The 20,677-nt window shown below is 47.9% G+C and overlaps 1 protein-coding gene across 1 annotated transcript; it reads right to left on the bottom strand.

Annotated features, from left to right (window-relative positions):
* Window positions 1–2,373: 2,373 nt before the first annotated feature.
* LOC115172094 (fibronectin type III domain-containing protein 5-like) lies at window positions 2,374–20,183 on the bottom strand. The gene is made up of 6 exons (XM_029729278.1): window positions 20,145–20,183; window positions 19,780–19,908; window positions 18,138–18,339; window positions 3,910–3,993; window positions 3,377–3,510; window positions 2,374–2,802 (listed from the first exon to the last, which is right to left on the bottom strand). The coding sequence occupies exons 1-6, from the start codon at window positions 20,181–20,183 to the stop codon at window positions 2,743–2,745; spliced, it is 648 nt and encodes a 215-aa protein (XP_029585138.1). The 3' UTR covers window positions 2,374–2,742.
* Between the last annotated feature and the right edge of the window lie 494 nt (window positions 20,184–20,677).

Below are 20,677 nucleotides of genomic sequence, written 5' to 3'. Positions count from 1 at the left end.
TCGGAGGGCCTGTTGTCCGGACCTCTGGCAGTCTCTATGGGGGTGCCACAGGGTTCAATTCTTGGGCCGACTCTTTTCTCTGTATTCATCAATGATGTCACTCTTGCTGCTGGTGAGTCTCTGATCCACCTCTACGCAGACGACACCATTATGTATACTTCTGGCCCTTCTTTGGACACTGTCTTAACAACCCTCCAGACGAGCTTCAATGCCATACAACTCTCCTTCCGTGGCCTCCAACTGCTCTTAAATACAAGTAAAACTAAATGCATGCTCTTCAACCGATCGCTGCCTGCACCTGCCCGCCCGTCCAGCATCACTACTCTGGACGGTTCTGACTTAGAGTATGTGGGCAACTACAAATACCTAGGTGTCTGGTTAGACTGTAAACTCTCCTTCCAGACTCACATCAAACATCTCCAATCCAAAGTTAAATCTAGAATTGGCTTCCTATTTCGCAACAAAGCATCCTTCACTCATGCTGCCAAACATACCTTCGTAAAACTGACCATCCTACCGATCCTCGACTTCGGCGATGTAATTTACAAAATAGCCTCCAATACCCTACTCAATAAATTGGATGCAGTCTATCACAGTGCCATCCGTTTTGTCACCAAAGCCCCATATACTACCCACCACTGCGACCTGTACGCTCTCGTTGGCTGGCCCTCGCTTCATTCTCGTCGCCAAACCCACTGGCTCCAGGTCATCTACAAGACCCTGCTAGGTAAAGTCCCCCCTTATCTCAGCTCGCTGGTCACCATAGCAGCACCCACCTGTAGCACGCGCTCCAGCAGGTATATCTCACTGGTCACCCCCAAAGCCAATTCCTCCTTCGGCCGCCTCTCCTTCCAGTTCTCTGCTGCCAATGACTGGAACGAACTACAAAAATCTCTGAAATTGGAAACACTTATCTCCCTCACTAGCTTTAAGCACCAGCTGTCAGAGCAGCTCACAGATTACTGCACCTGTACATAGCCCATCGATAATTTAGCCCAAACAACTACCTCTTCCCCTACTGTATTTATTTATTTATTTTGCTCCTTTGCACCCCATTTTTTCTATTTCTACTTTGCACTTTCTTCCACTACAAATCTACCATTCCAGTGTTTTACTTGCTATATTGTACTTACTTTGCCACCATGGACTTTTTTGCCTTTACCTCCCTTATCTCACCTCATTTGCTCACATTGTATATAGACTTATTTTTCTACTGTATTATTGACTGTATGTTTGTTTTACTCCATGTGTAACTCTGTGTTGTTGTATGTGTCAAACTGCTGTGCTTTATCTTGGCCAGGTCGCAATTGTAAATGAGAACTTGTTCTCAACTTGCCTACCTGGTTAAATAAAGGTGAAAAAAATAAAATAAAAAAATAACCATAAGGAGATCTAGATAACCATCGGGAGATCTAGATAACCAAAGGGAGATCTATATAACAAGAGTGAGATCTAGACAACCATAGGGGGATCTATATAACTAGAGTGAGATCTATATAACTAGAGTGAGATCTATATAACCATAGGGAGATCTAGATAACCATACAGAGATCTATATAACTAGAGTGAGATCTAGACAACCATAGGGAGATCTATATAACCATAGGGAGATCTAGATAACCATAGGGAGATCTAGATAACCATACAGAGATCTATATAACTAGAGTGAGATCTAGACAACCATAGGGAGATCTATATAACCATAGGGAGATCTAGATAACCATTGGGAGATCTAGATAACCATTGGGAGATCTAGATAACCATTGGGAGATCTAGATAACCACAGGGAGATCTAGATAACCATTGGGAGGTCTATATAACCATAGGGAGATCTAGATAACCATAGGGAGGTCTATATAACCATAGGGAGATCTATATAACAAGAGTGAGGTCTATATATCCATAGGGAGATCTATATAACAAGAGTGAGATCTAGATAACCATAAGGAGATCTATATAACTAACCTTGGTTGGTATCCTGCAAATACGTTTTCGTGAGTAGATTGATAAAAAAAGAAGACAGATTTTGATACAGAGATGTAGTTTGAGTTTGAATAACAGGTATAATATCTCACACAAGATAAACGATAGCAAAGACAGTATGTGCCTTACAGCAAGCGCTTGATAGGAGGCAAATAAATAAAGAAACAAGGTTACTGTTTAAGAGAGAAGATACAACAGGTGGAATTCATTTTCACACGGTTCTCAGTGCTCCAGCCTCGGTTGCAGCATGGTGAACAGGGGGGAAACAGTGTGTTTCAGTTCATTGATAACAAGCTGAGCAGTGGAGGCTGCTGAGGGGAGGACAGATCATAATAATAAAACTATGTTCTAGCCATTAATATGAGCTGTCCTCCCCTCAGCAGCCTGCACTGAAGCTAATAGAGAGATGGTCTCTGGCCCTGGTTACCTGCAGTCCCCTGGCCATGTTCATATCTCCCGTCTGTTTCTCAGCTTACAGCTGAATCCATTTGGCCCTTATCTCCTTGGCCCTGTGGCAGTGATTAGAGCAGTGACAGCCACAGTCCTGCCATCACACCTAGAGCCTCTCCTTTGAGGCCTGTCCCCTGGAGTCCTGGGGGCCCAGTTCACACCCAAGCCCCGTGCCAAAGGGCTGGGCACGGCCAAGGGGGCGCGCCCACAGTCCCAGCCTCACCCTAACAAGCAGATGGGCATAACGGGCATTTTGGATGCTCTGTTCAGAAGACACTCAGTCCTTTGGATTAGAGAGGGTCCTAGCCATCACAGCTCGATGATGTTCACAGATGGCGTACGGTTGTTGTTGTTATTGTTCTTGGGGAACTGTAGAGGGGAAGAAGGGGAACAGCAGTGATGAGAAAGATGAAGGCCACTCTCTAAACCTTGAATAAAGGGTCATTCTGCTATGAGCACGGAGCACCTGGACAAAATGGGAGGATGCATTGGTCTTATGATGCTTTCTCTCTGGAAGGGAGATAGAGAGTATTTGATCATTTTAGTGTCCGAATTGGTCTAGTTGGCTTGATCGGAGATGACCAGAGGGCATCAGCCAGTTGTTGGGGAGATGGGGAGGAGCGAATGGACATGGGACAATCATGCCAGCAGCAAATGGGCTGTTTGTGCATTGATTGAAAGGCTTTGGATTTATAGCACTGGTATGGCTTATGTCCTGAGAGAGATGCATGTTTGCATTTTAACAGTGTTTTTTAGGATGAAGTGCTGCCAAAAATGCTGATAAATCAATGCATATTCTGTTATAGGGTGGACGTAGCCTGATGGTACTATGTGTGTTACTGTGCTAGGTGCTGATGGAAGTGGAAGGTTTTAAGTCGCCGGGACGATTCACCTGTCCGGTGTCGGTTGGGACTCAGTGTGGAGGGGATGGGGGGGGTTATACCTTACTGCGCAACAGCCCCCCCGTTGGGTGCTCCGGAGTACTGCACTCTGATGAGGTCTTGGCTTTGTCCTTGTTGTTGTTGGGCTCGTTGTCTTTGATGATGTCATACTGACGGCAGAAGAGAGCGATCACACCTGACAGAGAGAGGAGAAGCACACACAGACAGATCGTAAATAACAACCACATTACCGAAGTGAAGAGCAGACGGAAATCATTTTACAAGGACAAATTACTACAAATTGTGGACAATATTTGTTTAAAATATACCCTTCCTTTTGTTCTACACTCTTGAGGGTGAATGTGTGATGGTCTGTGGTGTGTGTGTGTGTGTGGTAGGGTTGTGAAATTCCGGTAATTTTCACAAAATTTCCAGGATTTCCAATAATCCTGGTTGGAAGATTCAGAGAATAAGCAGGAAATCCAGAATCCTCCAAACATTTCTGGAACACCTGAGAATTTGGGGAAACTTACTGGAATGTTGTATCCCTAGTGTGTAGGTAGCACTCTGACCTTTGGAACATTCCACCCCTCACCTGCCCACATGATCAGCACCACCACGATAATGATGAACTCCCCCGCCCTCAGCTGAGCTCCCACTTCCTCCATGGTCACCTCGTCTGGAGGGTCAAGATACAGCAGCACAATCATTTGGTCACCATGGCAACACCATCATCAGAGTTATTATTGGTAACTGGCATCTTATTAAATATTCTGACTCCACTGGTGCTCACAACAGGCCAGTTTAATGATGAGGGAGTGTTGGGGTAAAAGTCATCATTTGAATAGGAAGGGCATAACCTCAGTGAGCCCCGTATACCCTCTCCTCTCTACTGTAACTATACATACACTGTAGTTGGTCTGCTCCTTGTCAGCTGGATAGAACTGTCTGCTGACAGTGTTTTGTGTAGACTGATCTCGCTATTCCTCTCCAGTCCCAGAATGGCACCACTCATCACTGTCTCTCTGTCAATTAGCACTGCTTCAAACAGACCACGTTTTTCATGATTCCAGGTGATTCTGACACAACCCTAAAAACTTGTGTACAGCCTCCACAATTATACTGAACAAAAATATAAACGCAAAATGCAATTTCATTGATTTTACTGAGTTATAGTTCATATGAGGAAATCAGTCAATTGAAATAAATTGATAGGGCCCTAATCTATGGATTTCACATGACTGGGACTACAGATATGCATCTGTTGGTCACAGATAACAAATACATAAAATGGGCCTCAGGATCTCGTCAAAGTATTTTTGTGCTTTCAAATTGCCATCAATAAAATGCAATTGGGTTCGGTGTCCGTAGCTTATGCCTGCCTGCCTGCCCATACCATAGCCCCACCTCCACCATGTGGCACACTGTTCACAATGTTTACATCAGCAAACCTGCTCACCCACACGACGCCATACACGTGGCAACATTCTCTGGCAACAGCTTTGGTGGACATTCCTGCAGTCAGCATGCCAATTGCACGCTCATTCAAAACTTGAGACATCTGTAGCATTGTGTTGTGTGACAAAACGGCACATTGTAGAGTGGCCTTTTATTTTCCCCAGCACGAGGTGCACCTGTGTAATGATCGTGCTATTTAATCATCTTCTTGATATGCCACACCTGTCAGGTAGAGAAATGCTCACTAACAGGGATGTAAACAAATTTGTGCATAACATTTTAGAGAAATAAGCTTTTTGTGCGTATGGAACATTTCTGGGATCTTTTATTTCAGCTCATGAAACATGGGACCAACACTTTACATGTTGTGTTTATATTTTTGTTCAGTGTAGCTGCCCAATGAAGAGCGCTGCTATGTGGGAACCTCACAGCAGACGCTCCAATTAGATCACTCTGTCTGAGAGAGGCTAATAGTGTCAAATGATTCAGTAGAAGCTGAGCATGAAGAGAATACATAAGGTTGAGGCAGGGCCAGTGGGGATCCCCACTCTGAAGGGGTTGGAGAGAGACAGTTAATCACAGCAGCCAGGATTGATTGTGCTGGACCGAGACAGAACTCAATAATCACTATTACAAATAAAGCGCCAAAAAGAATCAGAGTTGTTTGTGTATGTGTGTGTGTTTGCGTGTATGTGTGGCCTATGTTTGTGTGTGTTCATGGTCCACTCATACAAAGCAACTGAAAGCAACATCACATATTGGACTGTTTGCAAATTCAGGAGATTGCTGGCTAAAGTTCACCACACAACAGCATACTGAGTGCACCCCATTTAAAGACCAAACAGAAGAAGGCAGTGACTCTGACATTCTGAGGGCCCTGGGTAGCTCCACTACCCTCCTGCATGTTCTCCCAATGAGCGATTCAGTCAATCAATGGGCCTATGTACCTGGGCATTAACAAATCAAAGCTGGACAGCCAAACGCTCCTGACACCACTGCCAGATGGCCTCCACGTGGCTAATATTGGCCAGCTCTAATGTCACGGACACACAGTCTCTACAGCACTTCATCAATCTGAGCTTTATGGGGGAGGGGCTAGACGGAAGCCACTCCTGAGAAAAAGGCACGACAGCACGCCTGGAGTTTGCAATAAGGCACGTGAAAGAGAGCATAAGGCAAACTGTGATGTGTTCTGATGAGACACATTTGAACACTTTGGCCTGAATGCAAAGCGCTATGTCTGGAGAAAACCTGGCACAGCTCATCACCTGTATAACATCATTCTTACTGTGAAGTGTGGTGGCAGCTTCATGCTATGGGGATGCTTTTCAGAGACAGGGACTGGTAAGGATAGAGGGGAGCCAATTACAGGCAAATCCTTGACGAGAACCTGCTTCAGAGTGCAACCGACCTTAGACTGGGGAGAAGATTTACGTTCCAAGAGGACAATGATCCCAAGCACACAGCAAAGCAACGCTGGAATTGCTTCAGAACCATTCAAAAGTTTGAGGTCACTTAGACATTTCCTTGTTTTTGAAAGAAAAGCACCTTTTTGTATATTAAAAAAACATCAAATTGATCAGAATACAGTGTAGACATTGTTAATGTTGTAAATTACTATTGTAGCTGGAAACGGTAGATTTTTTATGGAATATCTACATAGGCATACAGAGGCCCATTATCAGCAACCATCACTCCTACGTTCCAATGGCACGTTGTGTTAGCTAATCCAAGTTTATCATTTTAAAAGGCTAATTGATCATTAGAAAACTATTTTGCAATTATGTTAGCACAGCTGAAAATCGTTGTGCGGATTAAATAAGCAATAAAACTGGCCTTCTTTAGACTAGTTGAGTATCTGGAGCATCAGCATTTGTGGGTTCGATTACAGGCTCAAAATAGCTAGAAACAAAGCACTTTCTTCTGAAACTCGTAAGTCTATTCTTGTTCTGAGAAATGAAGGCTATTCCATGCGAGAAATTACCAAGAAACTGAAGATCTCGTACAACGCTGTGTACTGCTCCCTTCAAAGAACAGCACAAACTGGCTCTAACCAGAATAGAAAGAAGAGTGGGAGGCCCCGGTGCACAACTGAGCAAGAGGACAAGTACATTAGAGTGTCTAGTTTGAGAAACAGATGGCTCAGAGTATCCTGCCTTGGCAAATCGTGCTGTTAAAACCTGTTGAGGACAGGCGTTCTGCTAGCCTAGCCAACATCCAATGGAACAGCAGGGCGCGAAATACAAAACATTAAAAATCGAATAATTTCAATTTCTCAAACATACGACTATTTTACACCATTTTAAAGATACACTTCTCTTTAACCTGTCTGGGCTAGGGGGCAGTATTTTCACGGCCGGATGAAAAACGTACCCAATTTAAACAGGTTACAACTAGAATATGCATAGTATTAGTAGATTTGGATAGAAAACACTCTGAAGTTTCTAAAACTGTTTGAATGGTGTCTGTGAGTATAACAGAACTCATATGGCAGGCAAAAACCTGAGAAAAATCCAAGCAGGAAGTGAAAAGTCTGAGAATTGTAATCTTCTTTTGATTCTTTATCAAAGCATCAAAGCTACAGTGTCTGTGGGGGATGTTGCACTTCCTAAGGCTGTCTAAAGCCTTCAGAAAGTGGTTTGAGCATTTTCCTGTCACTGGGCAGATAATAGGAGCTCAGTTACTGAGTGGTCTGCCTGGCAACAAAGGGATTGGATATGTGCGGTCACGCGAGCACGCGAGCACGCCGTTCCTTCTTTTTCTTCTTGAATGAATATGCTATTGTCCGGTTGGAATATTATCGCAAACAGCGTTTGACTTGCTTCTAAGTACGGTAATGGAACATTTTGACTTTTCGTCTCTCGTTCTCTCGTCTCTCGTTCCGGGAAACATTTTGACTTTTCGTCTCTCGTTCCGTTTCGTCTCTCGTTCTCGCGCGTTATACCTTTGGATCTGTACGCACGAACAAAACGGAGGTATTTGGACATAAATATGGATTATTTCGAACAAAAACAACATTTCTTGTGGAAGTAGCAGTCCTGGGAGTGCATTCTGACGAAGATCAGCAAAGGTAAGAGAATATTTCTAATACTAATTCTGAGTTTAGGTTGCACCGAACTTGGCGGGTGTCTGAATAGCTCACCGTGATGGCTGAGCTAGGTACTCAGAATATTGAAAAATGTGCTTTCTCCGTAAAGCTTTTTTAAAATCTGACACAGCGGTTGCATCCAGGGGTAGTCTATCTATAATTCTTAAAATAATTGTTATATATTTTGTCAACGTTTATGATGAGTATTTTTGTACATTTATGTGCACATTCACATGTATTGTGTAACATAATGTCCTAGGAGGGTCATCTGATGAAGATCGTCAAAGGTTAGTGCTTCATTTAGCTGTGTTTTGGGTTTTATTGACACATGTCCTTGCTTGGAAAATGGCTGTGTGATTATTTTTGTCTATGTACTCTCCTAACATAACCTAATGTTTTGCTTTCGCTGTAAAGCCTTTCTGAAATCGGACAATATTTTTGTTCGTGCGTTCAGATCACTATCCAAAGGCATAATGCGCGAGCGTAATTCGAGACACGAAAAGTCAAAATGTTCCATTACTGTTCGTAGAAACATGTCAAACGTTGTTTACAATCAATCTTTAGGGCATTTTTAACATAAAAAATATTCCAACCGGACAATAGCGTATTCATTCCAGGAGAAAAAGAAGGAACGGCATGCTCGCGGGCTCGCGCATCACCAAGCCCTTTGTCCATAGGCAGTCCACTCATGGACTGAGCTACTGTTCTCTGCCCAGTAACAGGAGAAGGATGAAAAAACTTTCTAAAGGCTGTTGACAGCCAATGGAAGCCTTAGGAAGTGCAACGTGACCCCACAGACAATGTAGTTTCGATAGGGATTCAAAAGAAGAACTACAATTCTCAGATTTCCCACTTCCTGGTTGGATTTTTCTCAGGTTTTTGCCTGTCATATGAGTTCTGTTATACTCACAGACATCATTCAAACAGTTTTAGAAACTTCAGAGTGTTTTCTATCCAAATATATGCATATTCTAGTTTCTGGGCCCGAGTATTAGGCAGTTTAATTTGGGTACGTTTTTCATCCGGCCGTGAAAAGTTAAGACACTGATGCCCTTTGCAACCACGTACCTATGTGAGAGTGGATTCTTGACTGTGTGTGGGGAATGATTTAAGACTGAGACTCTCTCCAATACAACCCAACATTGCAGAGTTATGTGCATCCTTTCAAGCACACCCTTCTCATTAACCTGTGATGAGTTATTCCCAATTTTCGATGAACAAATACAGTTTTATATGTAAGATGGTTAAATAAAGAGCAAAATTATTGATTATTATTATATTATTTTTTGTGCCCTGGTCCTATAAGAGCTCTTTGTCACGTCCCACGAGCCAGGTTGTGACAAAAACTCACACTCATTCTTATGTTTAATAAATGTATCGTACAGTGTCTGTGTGGCAGGCTTACAATGATGGCAGAAAACAACATTTGAGAGTGTGCTGAACCTGGTGCTAGAGGGGGTACGCAGCTGGAGGTTGAATGTTTGAAGGGGCACGGGACTATAAAAAGTTTGGGAACCACTGTCCTAGGCTACCTGGCTAAAATGCTTGCTCGCTAGCCTAACTTCCTTTCATGGGCAACGTTATCTAGTTAACATTAGCCTTCTACATCTAGCTACATACTGAACTTCCATCCTCTCAGGCCAGGGGAACAATGTATGAATTTATGGTTTGATCAGAATCGCAGTTATAATTATTGGTCACTATGGAGAATTAAGTAAAACCACAAGCTCAAATCCCTATCTCCATCCATGGCTAATTTATGAAAGGACCAACCACACAACGAGATGCAACTATTAACGTTTTTCTGTCAATTGCTCTCAATGTGATATGATTGGAGGAAAGCCAAATCCAAACTGGCTTCCCTTTACACTTTTTTTTGGTGGCTTCCCTTGGGATCCATAAATACACGTCACTATGTATATGAGACTGCCAGAGAGGTTATGCAATACAAGCAAACTGAGAGAGTCATTTGATAAGAGAGGACGGTACATTTAGCACAGGTCATCTCTCCCTTAGTATGATGACTGTGTGCTTTTGGGATGCAATGTGTGGGGAAACTTGATTGGTATGTGCGATGGTGTAGTGCTTGGGAAAATGGATGGATGTGTGTGGTGTTCATTGCAGTGTTTACTGCAGTGTCTGTTAAATGGTGCAGTCAGTGTTTGTGTGGGATGGTAAAGTGTGATTGTTTGTACATAGATGTTTGTGTGATATGGTGCAGTGTTTTGGGAAATGAATGTCTGAGCTGAACCAGAAGGCTGTTGAGTCCCAGAGTGGTGCCCTTGAGTGGGATGTCGATTCTAAATGGCCTCATTGTATTTCACAACACATAAATATACGCTACATGACCAAAAGTTTATGGACACCTGCTCATCGAACATCTCATTCCAAAATCATGGGCATTAATATGGAGTTGGTCCCTCTTTTGCTGCTATAACAGCCTCCAGTCTTCTGGTAAGACTTTCCACCAGATGTTAGAACGTTGCTTCCATTCAGTCACAAGATCATTAGTGAAGTCAGCACTGATGTTGGGCTATTAGGCCTGGCTTGCAGTTGGCGTTACAATTCATTCCAAAGGTGTTCAATGGGGTTGAGGTCAGGGCTCTGTACAGGCCAGTCAAGTTCTTCCACACCGATCTCGACAAACCACCTCGCATTGTGAACAGCATTGTCATGCATTGTCAGCATTGTCATGCTGAAACAGGAAAGAACCTTCCCTAAACTGTTGCCACAAAGTTGGAAGTACAGAATCGTCTAGAATGGCATGTATGCTGTAGCATTAAGATTTCCCATCACTGGAACTAAGGGGCCTAGCCCAAACCATTAAAAACAGCCCCAGGCCTTTATTCCTCCTCCACCAAACTTTACATTTGGCACTATGCATTGGGGGCATGTAGCGTTCCCTTGACATCCGCCAAACCCAGATTCGTCCGTCGGACTGCCAGATGGTGAAACATGATTCATCACTCTAGAGTACACATTTCCACTGCTCGAGAGTCCAATGGGTACGAGATTTACACCACTCCAGCCGACGCTTGGCATTGCGCATTGTGATCTTAGGCTTGTGTGCAGCTTCACTGTCATGGAAACCCATTTCATGAAGCTCCTGACGAACAGTTCTTGTGCTGATGTTGCTTCCAGAGGCAGTTTGGAACTCCGTAGTGAGTGTTGCAACAGAGGACAGCACTTGGCGGTCCTGTTCTATGTGCTTGTGTGGCTTACCACTTCGCAGCTGAGCCGTTGTTGCTCCTAGAAGTTTCCACTTCACAGTAACAGCACTCACAGTTGACCGAAGCAGCGCTAGCAGGGCAGAAATTTCACTAACTGGCTTGTTGGAAAGGTGGCATCCTATGACGTTGCCACGTTGAAAGTCACTGAGCTCTTCAGAAAGCCCATCCTACTGCCAATGTTTGTCTATGGAGATTGCATGGCTGTGTGCTCAATTGTACCTGTCAGCAGCGGGTGTGGCTGAAATAGCCGAATCCAATAATTTGAAGGGTTGTCCATATACTTTTGTTTATATAGTGTCATCATAAACTAAACATCACAAGTCATCATAAACTTTGACTCCTGCTTCTACTAATGGTAATAGTACCATTGCGCTGCCAACACTACTGAACATTGCTATTGCAATTACGGCAACAACTATTACAAAGCAACTGTGTGTGTGTGTGTGTGTTGCCCCTTCCTGGCATAGTGTTGTGGTTAGTACTCTGACCCAGGTTGACAGTGTGGCATGATGTGAAGAGAGGGATGGAAAGAGAGGGATGTAGAGGTAGAGAGAGAAGGATAGAAAGAGAAGGATGTAGATGTCACGACTCCTACCGAAGGTGGCTCCCCCTCCTGCTCGGGTGGCGCTCGGCGGTCGTCGTCACCGGCCTACTAGCTGCCACTGATTCCCTTTTTGTTTTCCCCCCTTTTCGTTATTAGGCGCACCTGTTTTTAGTTGGGCTATTAGCGGGCTTTATTAGCCAGCAGGCCCGTCTGCTCTTTGTGCGGGATTATTTTTCCCATTGTATGCTGTGCGTGATTACACGCGGTTTGTTGCACATTCTTCAGTGGTGCGTATGTTTGCGCAAGCTGTGTTTTGTCCCGTGTGTTTGGGGCACTTTGCTTTGTTGTGCGCTCTGTGCGTTGTTTGGGTTGGCTGTCGTTTTGTTTGGAAGCCTATTAAAGCCCATACACCGAATCGCTGTTCTCCTGCATTTGATTCCTCATCTACCAACACCCACACCTTACAGTAGAGGTAGAGAGGGAGGGATAGAAAGAGAGGGATGTAGAGGTAGAGAGAGAGGGATAGAAAGAGAGGGATGTAGAGGTAGAGAGAGAGGGATAGAAAGAGAGGGATGTAGAGGTAGAGAGAGAGGGATAGAAAGAGAGGGATGTAGAGGTAGAGAGAGAGGGATAGAAAGAGAGGGATGTAGAGGTAGAGAGAGGGATAGAAAGAGAGGGATGTAGAGGTAGAGAGAGAGGGATAGAAAGAGAGGGATGTAGAGGTAGAGAGAGAGGGATAGAAAGAGAGGGATGTAGAGGTAGAGAGAGAGAGGGATAGAAAGAGAGGGATGTTAAGGTAGAGAGAGAGGGATAGAAAGAGAGGGATGGAAAGAGAGGGAGAGAAAGGGATGTAGAGCGAGAGAGAGGAATGGAAAGAAAGGGATGGAAAAAGAAGGAGAGAGGGATAGAAAGGGAGGGATGTAGAGGGAGATAGAGAGATGTGGAGGGAGACAGAGGGAAGTGGAGCCCTATCATTATGCGACTGGCTCTGAGTCACACCTGTGGTGGCTAATTTCTGCATTACCAAATGAGGAGAGTTACAAACTTCACACACCAGTCAGAGTTATACTTAAACTACATCTTTAATAATAAGAGTTTTGCAAAAGCCCTTGACTTTCAATGATGCGCTATCTCTAATGAACCATTGAAAAGTGTCTACACAAAAGTACAAAGATCTTTTATAGCCAAGATACACCCCTCTCAACGTACATGACGAACCACAGATACATAGAATGGGTCACAAGGTTAAGTTTTGTATGAACGATATCTATAAAACATAACAGACAGCAACTGCTGTGTCAACAGTTTTCATTGTATAGACCAGTGTCTGGTCCTCCTCCTCCAAACTGGACCCGTCTCTCCCTGGTACGGTATAGAACAGAACCATTAGCTCCATGTTATCTGGAATGCTCTTTAGGCTTTATTACCCAAAGACATCGTAAATCTCCTCTGTCAGTGCTATCTCATAGAGGCCCATCCTCAGTAAGACACACACACACATATGTAGACAATGTTCCATTCTGTCCTCCTCGCTTCCTGATATTCTGCATAGCACCAGAGATATGTGAAAGACAAGCCTGACCTCTCCCCTCTCTGGGCCCCAAGTGACTGAGCCCCAGCTAAGGGAAAAGTGCAACTGCCAACATTCATTATCCAAAGGGATACATTCTAATGACAAGTATCTCACATAAGCATATTATGCAAATAAAACATCTTAGTTATCTATGTTACCCTACTAATTCTGATTCATCCGCCACACACCTCAACACTACAGTCATTTGTCAAGGTGGCTGCCTGGCTTTACACAGAGAAACAAACACTTCTCAGAGACACGCACAAAACACGCAGCCTCAGCCAGATCCATCTCATCTCAGCCCAGCCATCGCTCACACACTACCACCACTTTCACTGCACAGGGTCTCGTCTCATCTCATTCACCTATATGGATGCAGCTCTGGGAAGGTTGGGGCCCCTGGGGACTGGACGTCAATGTGATGGAGCTGTTTGTAGCATTTTCTGATAGTTTCTCCTAGCTGAGAATCATGAGAATGTCCCTACTAAGTTACATGCGAGAAGTGTATGTGTGTTAGTGTGTGTGTGCGCATGTGTGCGTGCCTACGGCCGTGTGTGCAAACAGCCTATGCCCGTGACCGAGAAGTGTTCCCAGAATCACAAGCCCCTTGCTGTCCTTGCCTCTCTGCTTCCTGTGAGTGTGAGTGAGAAGTGAGTGAAGGAGCGAGGTGGTGAGGGGGTTGAGGAGTGAGTGAAAAAGCGAGGAGGAGAGTATGAAGGAGCGAGGCGGCGAGGTGGGTGAGTAGTGAGTGAAGGAGCGAGGTGGTGAGGGGGTTGAGGAGTGAGTGAAAAAGCGAGGAGGAGAGTATGAAGGAGCGAGGCGGCGAGGTGGGTGAGTAGTGAATGAAGGAGCGAGGCGGCGAGGGGGGTGAGTAGTGAGTGAAGGAGCGAGGTGGCGAGGGGGGTGAGTAGTGAGTGAAGGAGCGAGGCGGCAAGGGTGGTGAGGAGCGAGTGAAAAAGCGAGGAGGAGAGTGTGAAGGAGCGAGGCGGCGAGGTGGGTGAGTAGTGAGTGAAGGAGCGAGGTGGTGAGGGGGTTGAGGAGTGAGTGAAAAAGCGAGGAGGAGAGTGTGAAGGAGCGAGGCGGCGAGGTGGGTGAGTAGTGAGTGAAGGAGCGAGGCGGCGAGGGGGGTGAGTAGTGAGTGAAGGAGCCAGGCGGTGAGGGGGGTGAGTAGTGAGTGAAGGAGCCAGGCGGCGAGGTGGGTGAGTAGTGAGTGAAGGAGCGAGGCGGCGAGGGGGGTGAGTAGTGAGTGAAGGAGCGAGGCGGCGAGGGTGGTGAGTAATGAGTGAAGGAACGAGGCGGCGAGGGTGGTGAGTAATGAGTGAAGGAGCCAGGCGGCGAGGGGGGTGAGTAGTGAGTGAAGGAACGAGGCGGCGAGGGGGGTGAGTAGTGTGTGAAGGAGCCAGGCGGTGAGGGGGGTGAGTAGTGAGTGAAGGAGCCAGGCGGCGAGGGGGGTGAGTAGTGAGTGAAGGAGCCAGGCGGCGAGGGGGGTGAGTAGTGAGTGAAGGAATGAGGCGGCGAGGGGGGTGAGTAGTGAGTGAAGGAGCGAGGCGGCGAGGGGGATGAGTAGTGAGTGAAGGAGCCAGGCGGCGAGGGGGGTGAGTAGTGAGTGAAGGAGCGAGGCGGCGAGGGGGGTGAGTAGCGAGTGAAGGAGCCAGGCGGCGAGGGGGGTGAGTAGTGAGTGAAGGAGCCAGGCGGCGAGGGGGGGTGAGTAGTGAGTGAAGGAGCGAGGTGGCAAGGGTGGTGAGGAGTGAGTGAAAAAGCGAGGAGGAGAGTGTGAAGGAGCGAGGCGGCGAGGTGGGTGAGTAGTGAGTGAAGGAGCGAGGTGGTGAGGGGGTTGAGGAGTGAGTGAAAAAGCGAGGAGGAGAGTGTGAAGGAGCGAGGCGGCGAGGTGGGTGAGTAGTGAGTGAAGGAGCCAGGCGGCGAGGGGGTGAGTAGTGAGTGAAGGAGCCAGGCGGCGAGGGGGGTGAGTAGTGAGTGAAGGAGCCAGGCGGCGAGGGGGGTGAGTAGTGAGTGAAGGAGCGAGGCGGCGAGGGGGGTGAGTAGTGAGTGAAGGAGCCAGGCGGCGAGGGGGGTGAGTAGTGAGTGAAGGAGCCAGGCGGCGAGGGGGGTGAGTAGTGAGTGAAGGAGCCAGGCGGCGAGGGGGGTGAGTAGTGAGTGAAGGAGCCAGGCGGCGAGGGGGGTGAGTAGTGAGTGAAGGAGCCAGGCGGCGAGGGGGGTGAGTAGTGTGTGAAGGAGCCAGGCGGTGAGGGGGGTGAGTAGTGAGTGAAGGAGCCAGGCGGCGAGGGGGGTGAGTAGTGAGTGAAGGAGCCAGGCGGCGAGGGGGGTGAGTAGTGAGTGAAGGAGCGAGGCGGCGAGGGAGGTGAGTAGTGAGTGAAGGAGCGAGGCGGCGAGGGTGGTGAGTAATGAGTGAAGGAACGAGGCGGCGAGGGTGGTGAATAGTGAGTGAAGGAGCCAGGCGGAGAGGGGGGTGAGTAGTGAGTGAAGGAGCCAGGCGGCGAGGGGGGTGAGTAGTGAGTGAAGGAGCGAGGCGGCGAGGGGGGTGAGTAGTGAGTGAAGGAGCGAGGCGGCGAGGGGGATGAGTAGTGAGTGAAGGAGCCAGGCGGCGAGGGGGGTGAGTAGTGAGTGAAGGAGCGAGGCGGCGAGGGGGGTGAGTAGTGAGTGAAGGAGCCAGGCGGCGAGGGGGGTGAGTAGTGAGTGAAGGAGCCAGGCGGCGAGGGGGGTGAGTAGTGAGTGAAGGAGCGAGGTGGCAAGGGTGGTGAGGAGTGAGTGAAAAAGCGAGGAGGAGAGTGTGAAGGAGCGAGGCGGCGAGGTGGGTGAGTAGTGAGTGAAGGAGCGAGGTGGTGAGGGGGTTGAGGAGTGAGTGAAAAAGCGAGGAGGAGAGTGTGAAGGAGCGAGGCGGCGAGGTGGGTGAGTAGTGAGTGAAGGAGCCAGGCGGCGAGGGGGTGAGTAGTGAGTGAAGGAGCCAGGCGGCGAGGGGGGTGAGTAGTGAGTGAAGGAGCCAGGCGGCGAGGGGGGTGAGTAGTGAGTGAAGGAGCGAGGCGGCGAGGGGGGTGAGTAGTGAGTGAAGGAGCCAGGCGGCGAGGGGGGTGAGTAGTGAGTGAAGGAGCGAGGCGGCGAGGGGGGTGAGTAGTGAGTGAAGGAGCCAGGCGGCGAGGGGGGTGAGTAGTGAGTGAAGGAGCCAGGCGGCGAGGGGGGTGAGTAGTGAGTGAAGGAGCCAGGCGGCGAGGGGGGTGAGTAGTGAGTGAAGGAGCCAGGCGGCGAGGGGGGTGAGTAGTGAGTGAAGGAGCGAGGCGGCGAGGGAGGTGAGTAGTGAGTGAAGGAGCGAGGCGGCGAGGGTGGTGAGTAATGAGTGAAGGAACGAGGCGGCGAGGGTGGTGAATAGTGAGTGAAGGAGCCAGGCGGAGAGGGGGGTGAGTAGTGAGTGAAGGAGCCAGGCGGCGAGGGGGGTGAGTAGTGAGTGAAGGAACGAGGCGGCGAGGGGGGTGAGTAGTGAGTGAAGGAGCGAGGCGGCGAGGGGGATGAGTAGTGAGTGAAGGAGCCAGGCGGCGAGGGGGGTGAGTAGTGAGTGAAGGAGCGAGGCGGCGAGGGGGGTGAGTAGTGAGTGAAGGAGCCAGGCGGCGAGGGGGGTGAGTAGTGAGTGAAGGAGCCAGGCGGCGAGGGGGGTGAGTAGTGAGTGAAGGAGCGAGGTGGCAAGGGTGGTGAGGAGTGAGTGAAAAAGCGAGGAGGAGAGTGTGAAGGAGCGAGGCGGCGAGGTGGGTGAGTAGTGAGTGAAGGAGCGAGGTGGTGAGGGGGTTGAGGAGTGAGTGAAAAAGCGAGGAGGAGAGTGTGAAGGAGCGAGGCGGCGAGGTGGGTGAGTAGTGAGTGAAGGAGCCAGGCGGCGAGGGGGTGAGTAGTGAGTGAAGGAGCCAGGCGGCGAGGGGGGTGAGTAGTGAGTGAAGGAGCCAGGCGGCGAGGGGGGTGAGTAGTGAGTGAAGGAGCGAGGCGGCGAGGGGGGTGAGTAGTGAGTGAAGGAGCCAGGCGGCGAGGGGGGTGAGTAGTGAGTGAAGGAGCGAGGCGGCGAGGGGGGTGAGTAGTGAGTGAAGGAGCCAGGCGGCGAGGGGGGTGAGTAGTGAGTGAAGGAGCGAGGCGGCGAGGGGGGTGAGTAGTGAGTGAAGGAGCCAGGCGGCGAGGGGGGTGAGTAGTGAGTGAAGGAGCCAGGCGGCGAGGGGGGTGAGTAGTGAGTGAAGGAGCCAGGCGGCGAGGGGGGTGAGTAGTGTGTGAAGGAGCCAGGCGGTGAGGGGGGTGAGTAGTGAGTGAAGGAGCCAGGCGGCGAGGGGGGTGAGTAGTGAGTGAAGGAGCCAGGCGGCGAGGGAGGTCAGTAGTGAGTGAAGGAGCGAGGCGGCGAGGGTGGTGAGTAATGAGTGAAGGAACGAGGCGGCGAGGGTGGTGAATAGTGAGTGAAGGAGCCAGGTGGAGAGGGGGGTGAGTAGTGAGTGAAGGAGCGAGGGGGTGAGTAGTGAGTGAAGGAGCGAGGCGGCAGGGGGGTGAGTAGTGAGTGAAGGAGCGAGGCGGCGAGGGGGGTGAGGTAAGGGGTGCCAGCACAAGGCAGGGCCTGTGGGCAGTTGGGATAGACACATCAATACATCACGAAGAGCACCCTGAAGGGTAAGAGTGCTTGATGTTTAAGAGCATTCTGTTGTGGAACTTAATTTCACACTTTGCGTCCCTATTGACTTTAATTAGCCTTTAGGGAATCTGTCATGAGTTGTAAAGAGTCCAACTGCAAGCTGTATTCTAGACATGGTATGTGGAGGCACTGCTGTGCACAGAGTTTTCCTGTTCTTTTTTGGCACTGTACAATAAGGTACAGGAACCCGGAGAAGTACTTTAGACTTAGTTTTTACCTTAGGTACTGTGTGTATTTGCTTGTTGAGTTGGTTGAGATGTTTACCTTTACTCTTGGAGGCCTGTGTCTCGGCGTCCTTTGGCGTGCGGAAGCGCAGGGGTTCGCTGTGCGGACTCATGGGCCCACTCATGCTGATGGACTGCACGTGCACAATGTAGTCGGTCTCCTCCGCCAAGTCCCATAATGCACAGGAGCGGGTGGTGGTGTTCACTTCCTGGATGAAGCGTAGCATGCGCACATCCTTTTTCTGTTGGCACATCATCACAGAGGGGCGTTTAGCGAGCAGTGTAACACAAACATATCCACTGATGTTGAAGAGAAGTCTCACACACAACATTGCATCGTAGTGAACTTCTCACAGATATCACCCACTCACTCCCAATAAGTTTAGTTTAGTTTATTAGGATCCCTATTAGCTACTGCACATGCAGCAGCTACTCTTCCTGGGGTCCACATAAAACATACAAATACATGACAAAGTACAGAACAGTTATAGAAAAGGACATGAAATAAATAATAATAATTTTTTAAAAGTATATAAAAAAACAAGTTATATTTTGAAAAGACGGCAAGAAACAACAAAAATAAGTCGTAGTAGTAGAAGTATGCAGGTACTGTACAGTAATAGTAGACAGAAATAGACTGTGTGGAGAGGAGCTGTATGTGGAGGAGTGGAGAGAGGGAGCAGCAGTCAGGAGATGGGAGGGACCAGGGCTCTCAGTTGGGCTTCTGGGACCAGGAAATCATCTGCCTGATGGGCTAGAATGGAGCCGAACCTTTGACTCCATTTCAAAGGTTAAGCCCTGATCTTTGCCTGCATCGAATACCACTACTTCTTAGTAAAGTGTGTGTCCAATATGGATTTGTCATGTTTGTTTAAAATAACCCATAGGAACAGCTTTACTCAGGCCTACTGCTCAATGATTGGATCAACTACTCTCTTTTGTACTATTTCACTTCTGTCACATTTTGGTTGTCAAATATAAAGGTCAAAACATCATTAAGTGTCTCCTAGTCTTTATCCTCTAACCCAGGGGTGTCAATCAAATTTTGCCCCGGGGGCTGCATTTGGTCTTCAACAACGTCCGGAGGGCCAAACTCGGTGAACATTAGCTAGCTGGACACACTCAGGAAACTTTTATTATCATTTCTAAACAGTTTCAATTTGGTTTTAGTCATTTTAAAGGATATTGAGTTTGTTCCCTTGCGGGCCGGATCTGGCTCACGGGGCGTATGTTTGACACCCCTGCTCTAATCCTAACCTACACTTTGCTGTCTCATTGGCCAAGTTATCTACACTGACTGTCATATTGACCACACACCGGTCCATCTGCATTACTATGCTGAACTACAGAGTGTGTGTTCAGAGATGTGCAAAGCAAAGATGTGTGCTGTGCAGGGACTGTGTGTGCCAGGATAAATAATATTGTTTTCCCCTCTTTACATAGCTGTCATCATCCACTGCCGTCGTCGAGGAGACAGGCGCTCTGGCAGGATCGTCCCGACAACATAACGTCCTGTGACACAACGGTTCTGCAAAACAAGCGGCTGGCCGGGGATGCCGCGGAGACATGGTGGGTAACGATTGGTGACAGGTACTAATTAATCTCCTGTTGGCGAGTGTGTGTGTGTTTGAGTGTGTTTGTGTGAGTGTATCCTCCTCCACGTTGCGCTCTGTCTCTCTCACCTGCTGTGTGATGGCGAAGCCGATGACGGGGTCCCCCTCGGGGATGTCCCATGTCACCACGGCAGAGTTGGCCTTCAGAGCCTTGATGGTCACATTGACAGGAGCCGCCAAGCTGTCTGCAAACACACAGAGGGAGAGAGAAAGAGAGAGAGGAGATACACATGAAGCAAATTACATAGACTTTATTACTGTCTAGAGGGTACTGGGTAGAGTGGGTACAGTCATGGGTTCATGTATTATTTACACCGCCTCAATAGAGTACTTCAAACAATTCAGAAAATCGCAGAGTTTGGCTAGTCTAGACAGTATGGCTACAGATTGGCCATCAGCCTCCTGAGGTAGTCTAATTGTTCACTACTACTTACCGTGGGAGAGCTGTGGCCTGATTCATTATTCACATCCATTCAGCATAATTATGATTCATAAGAAATGCAACTGCAATCAAATCTAGAGTGGAGCTAGTATTAAGGGGTTGGATTTTGAATAGGTTAACATTTAGCATCAGTTGAATATTCAGTGAAATTACACTCAAAATGGGGTACTGTATAGAGTTGGATTACTTTTTGTTATTCAGTGTAATGATACGTTGTACGTGCTGCTTACCTTGGCAGTTTAATTAGGGCTTATATGATACATGACTTCAAAGTAATGATTTGTTGCTGTGTAATTCATTTTTGTTGTGTGTGTGTGTGTGTCCTCAGCTATTACCTGAGGAGAGACATGGTAAAATCTATTCTGCGCCGCCCCTACAGATTATATCTACACCTGGTTTTCTGATCAATCTTTAGAATTATTAGGACATGTAAACAGCTTAATCAACATTCCAGGGTGTATGTGTGCCAACACCGGTAACACAAGCCTCCCTCTTATGGGCGAGTGGTGAGTTAGAAAAACTCAA

Source organism: Salmo trutta, chromosome 33 (assembly GCF_901001165.1).
Source record: "Salmo trutta chromosome 33, fSalTru1.1, whole genome shotgun sequence".
In the NCBI taxonomy this organism is placed as follows: domain Eukaryota; kingdom Metazoa; phylum Chordata; class Actinopteri; order Salmoniformes; family Salmonidae; genus Salmo; species Salmo trutta.
This window is presented reverse-complemented; position numbering and strand designations above follow the sequence as displayed.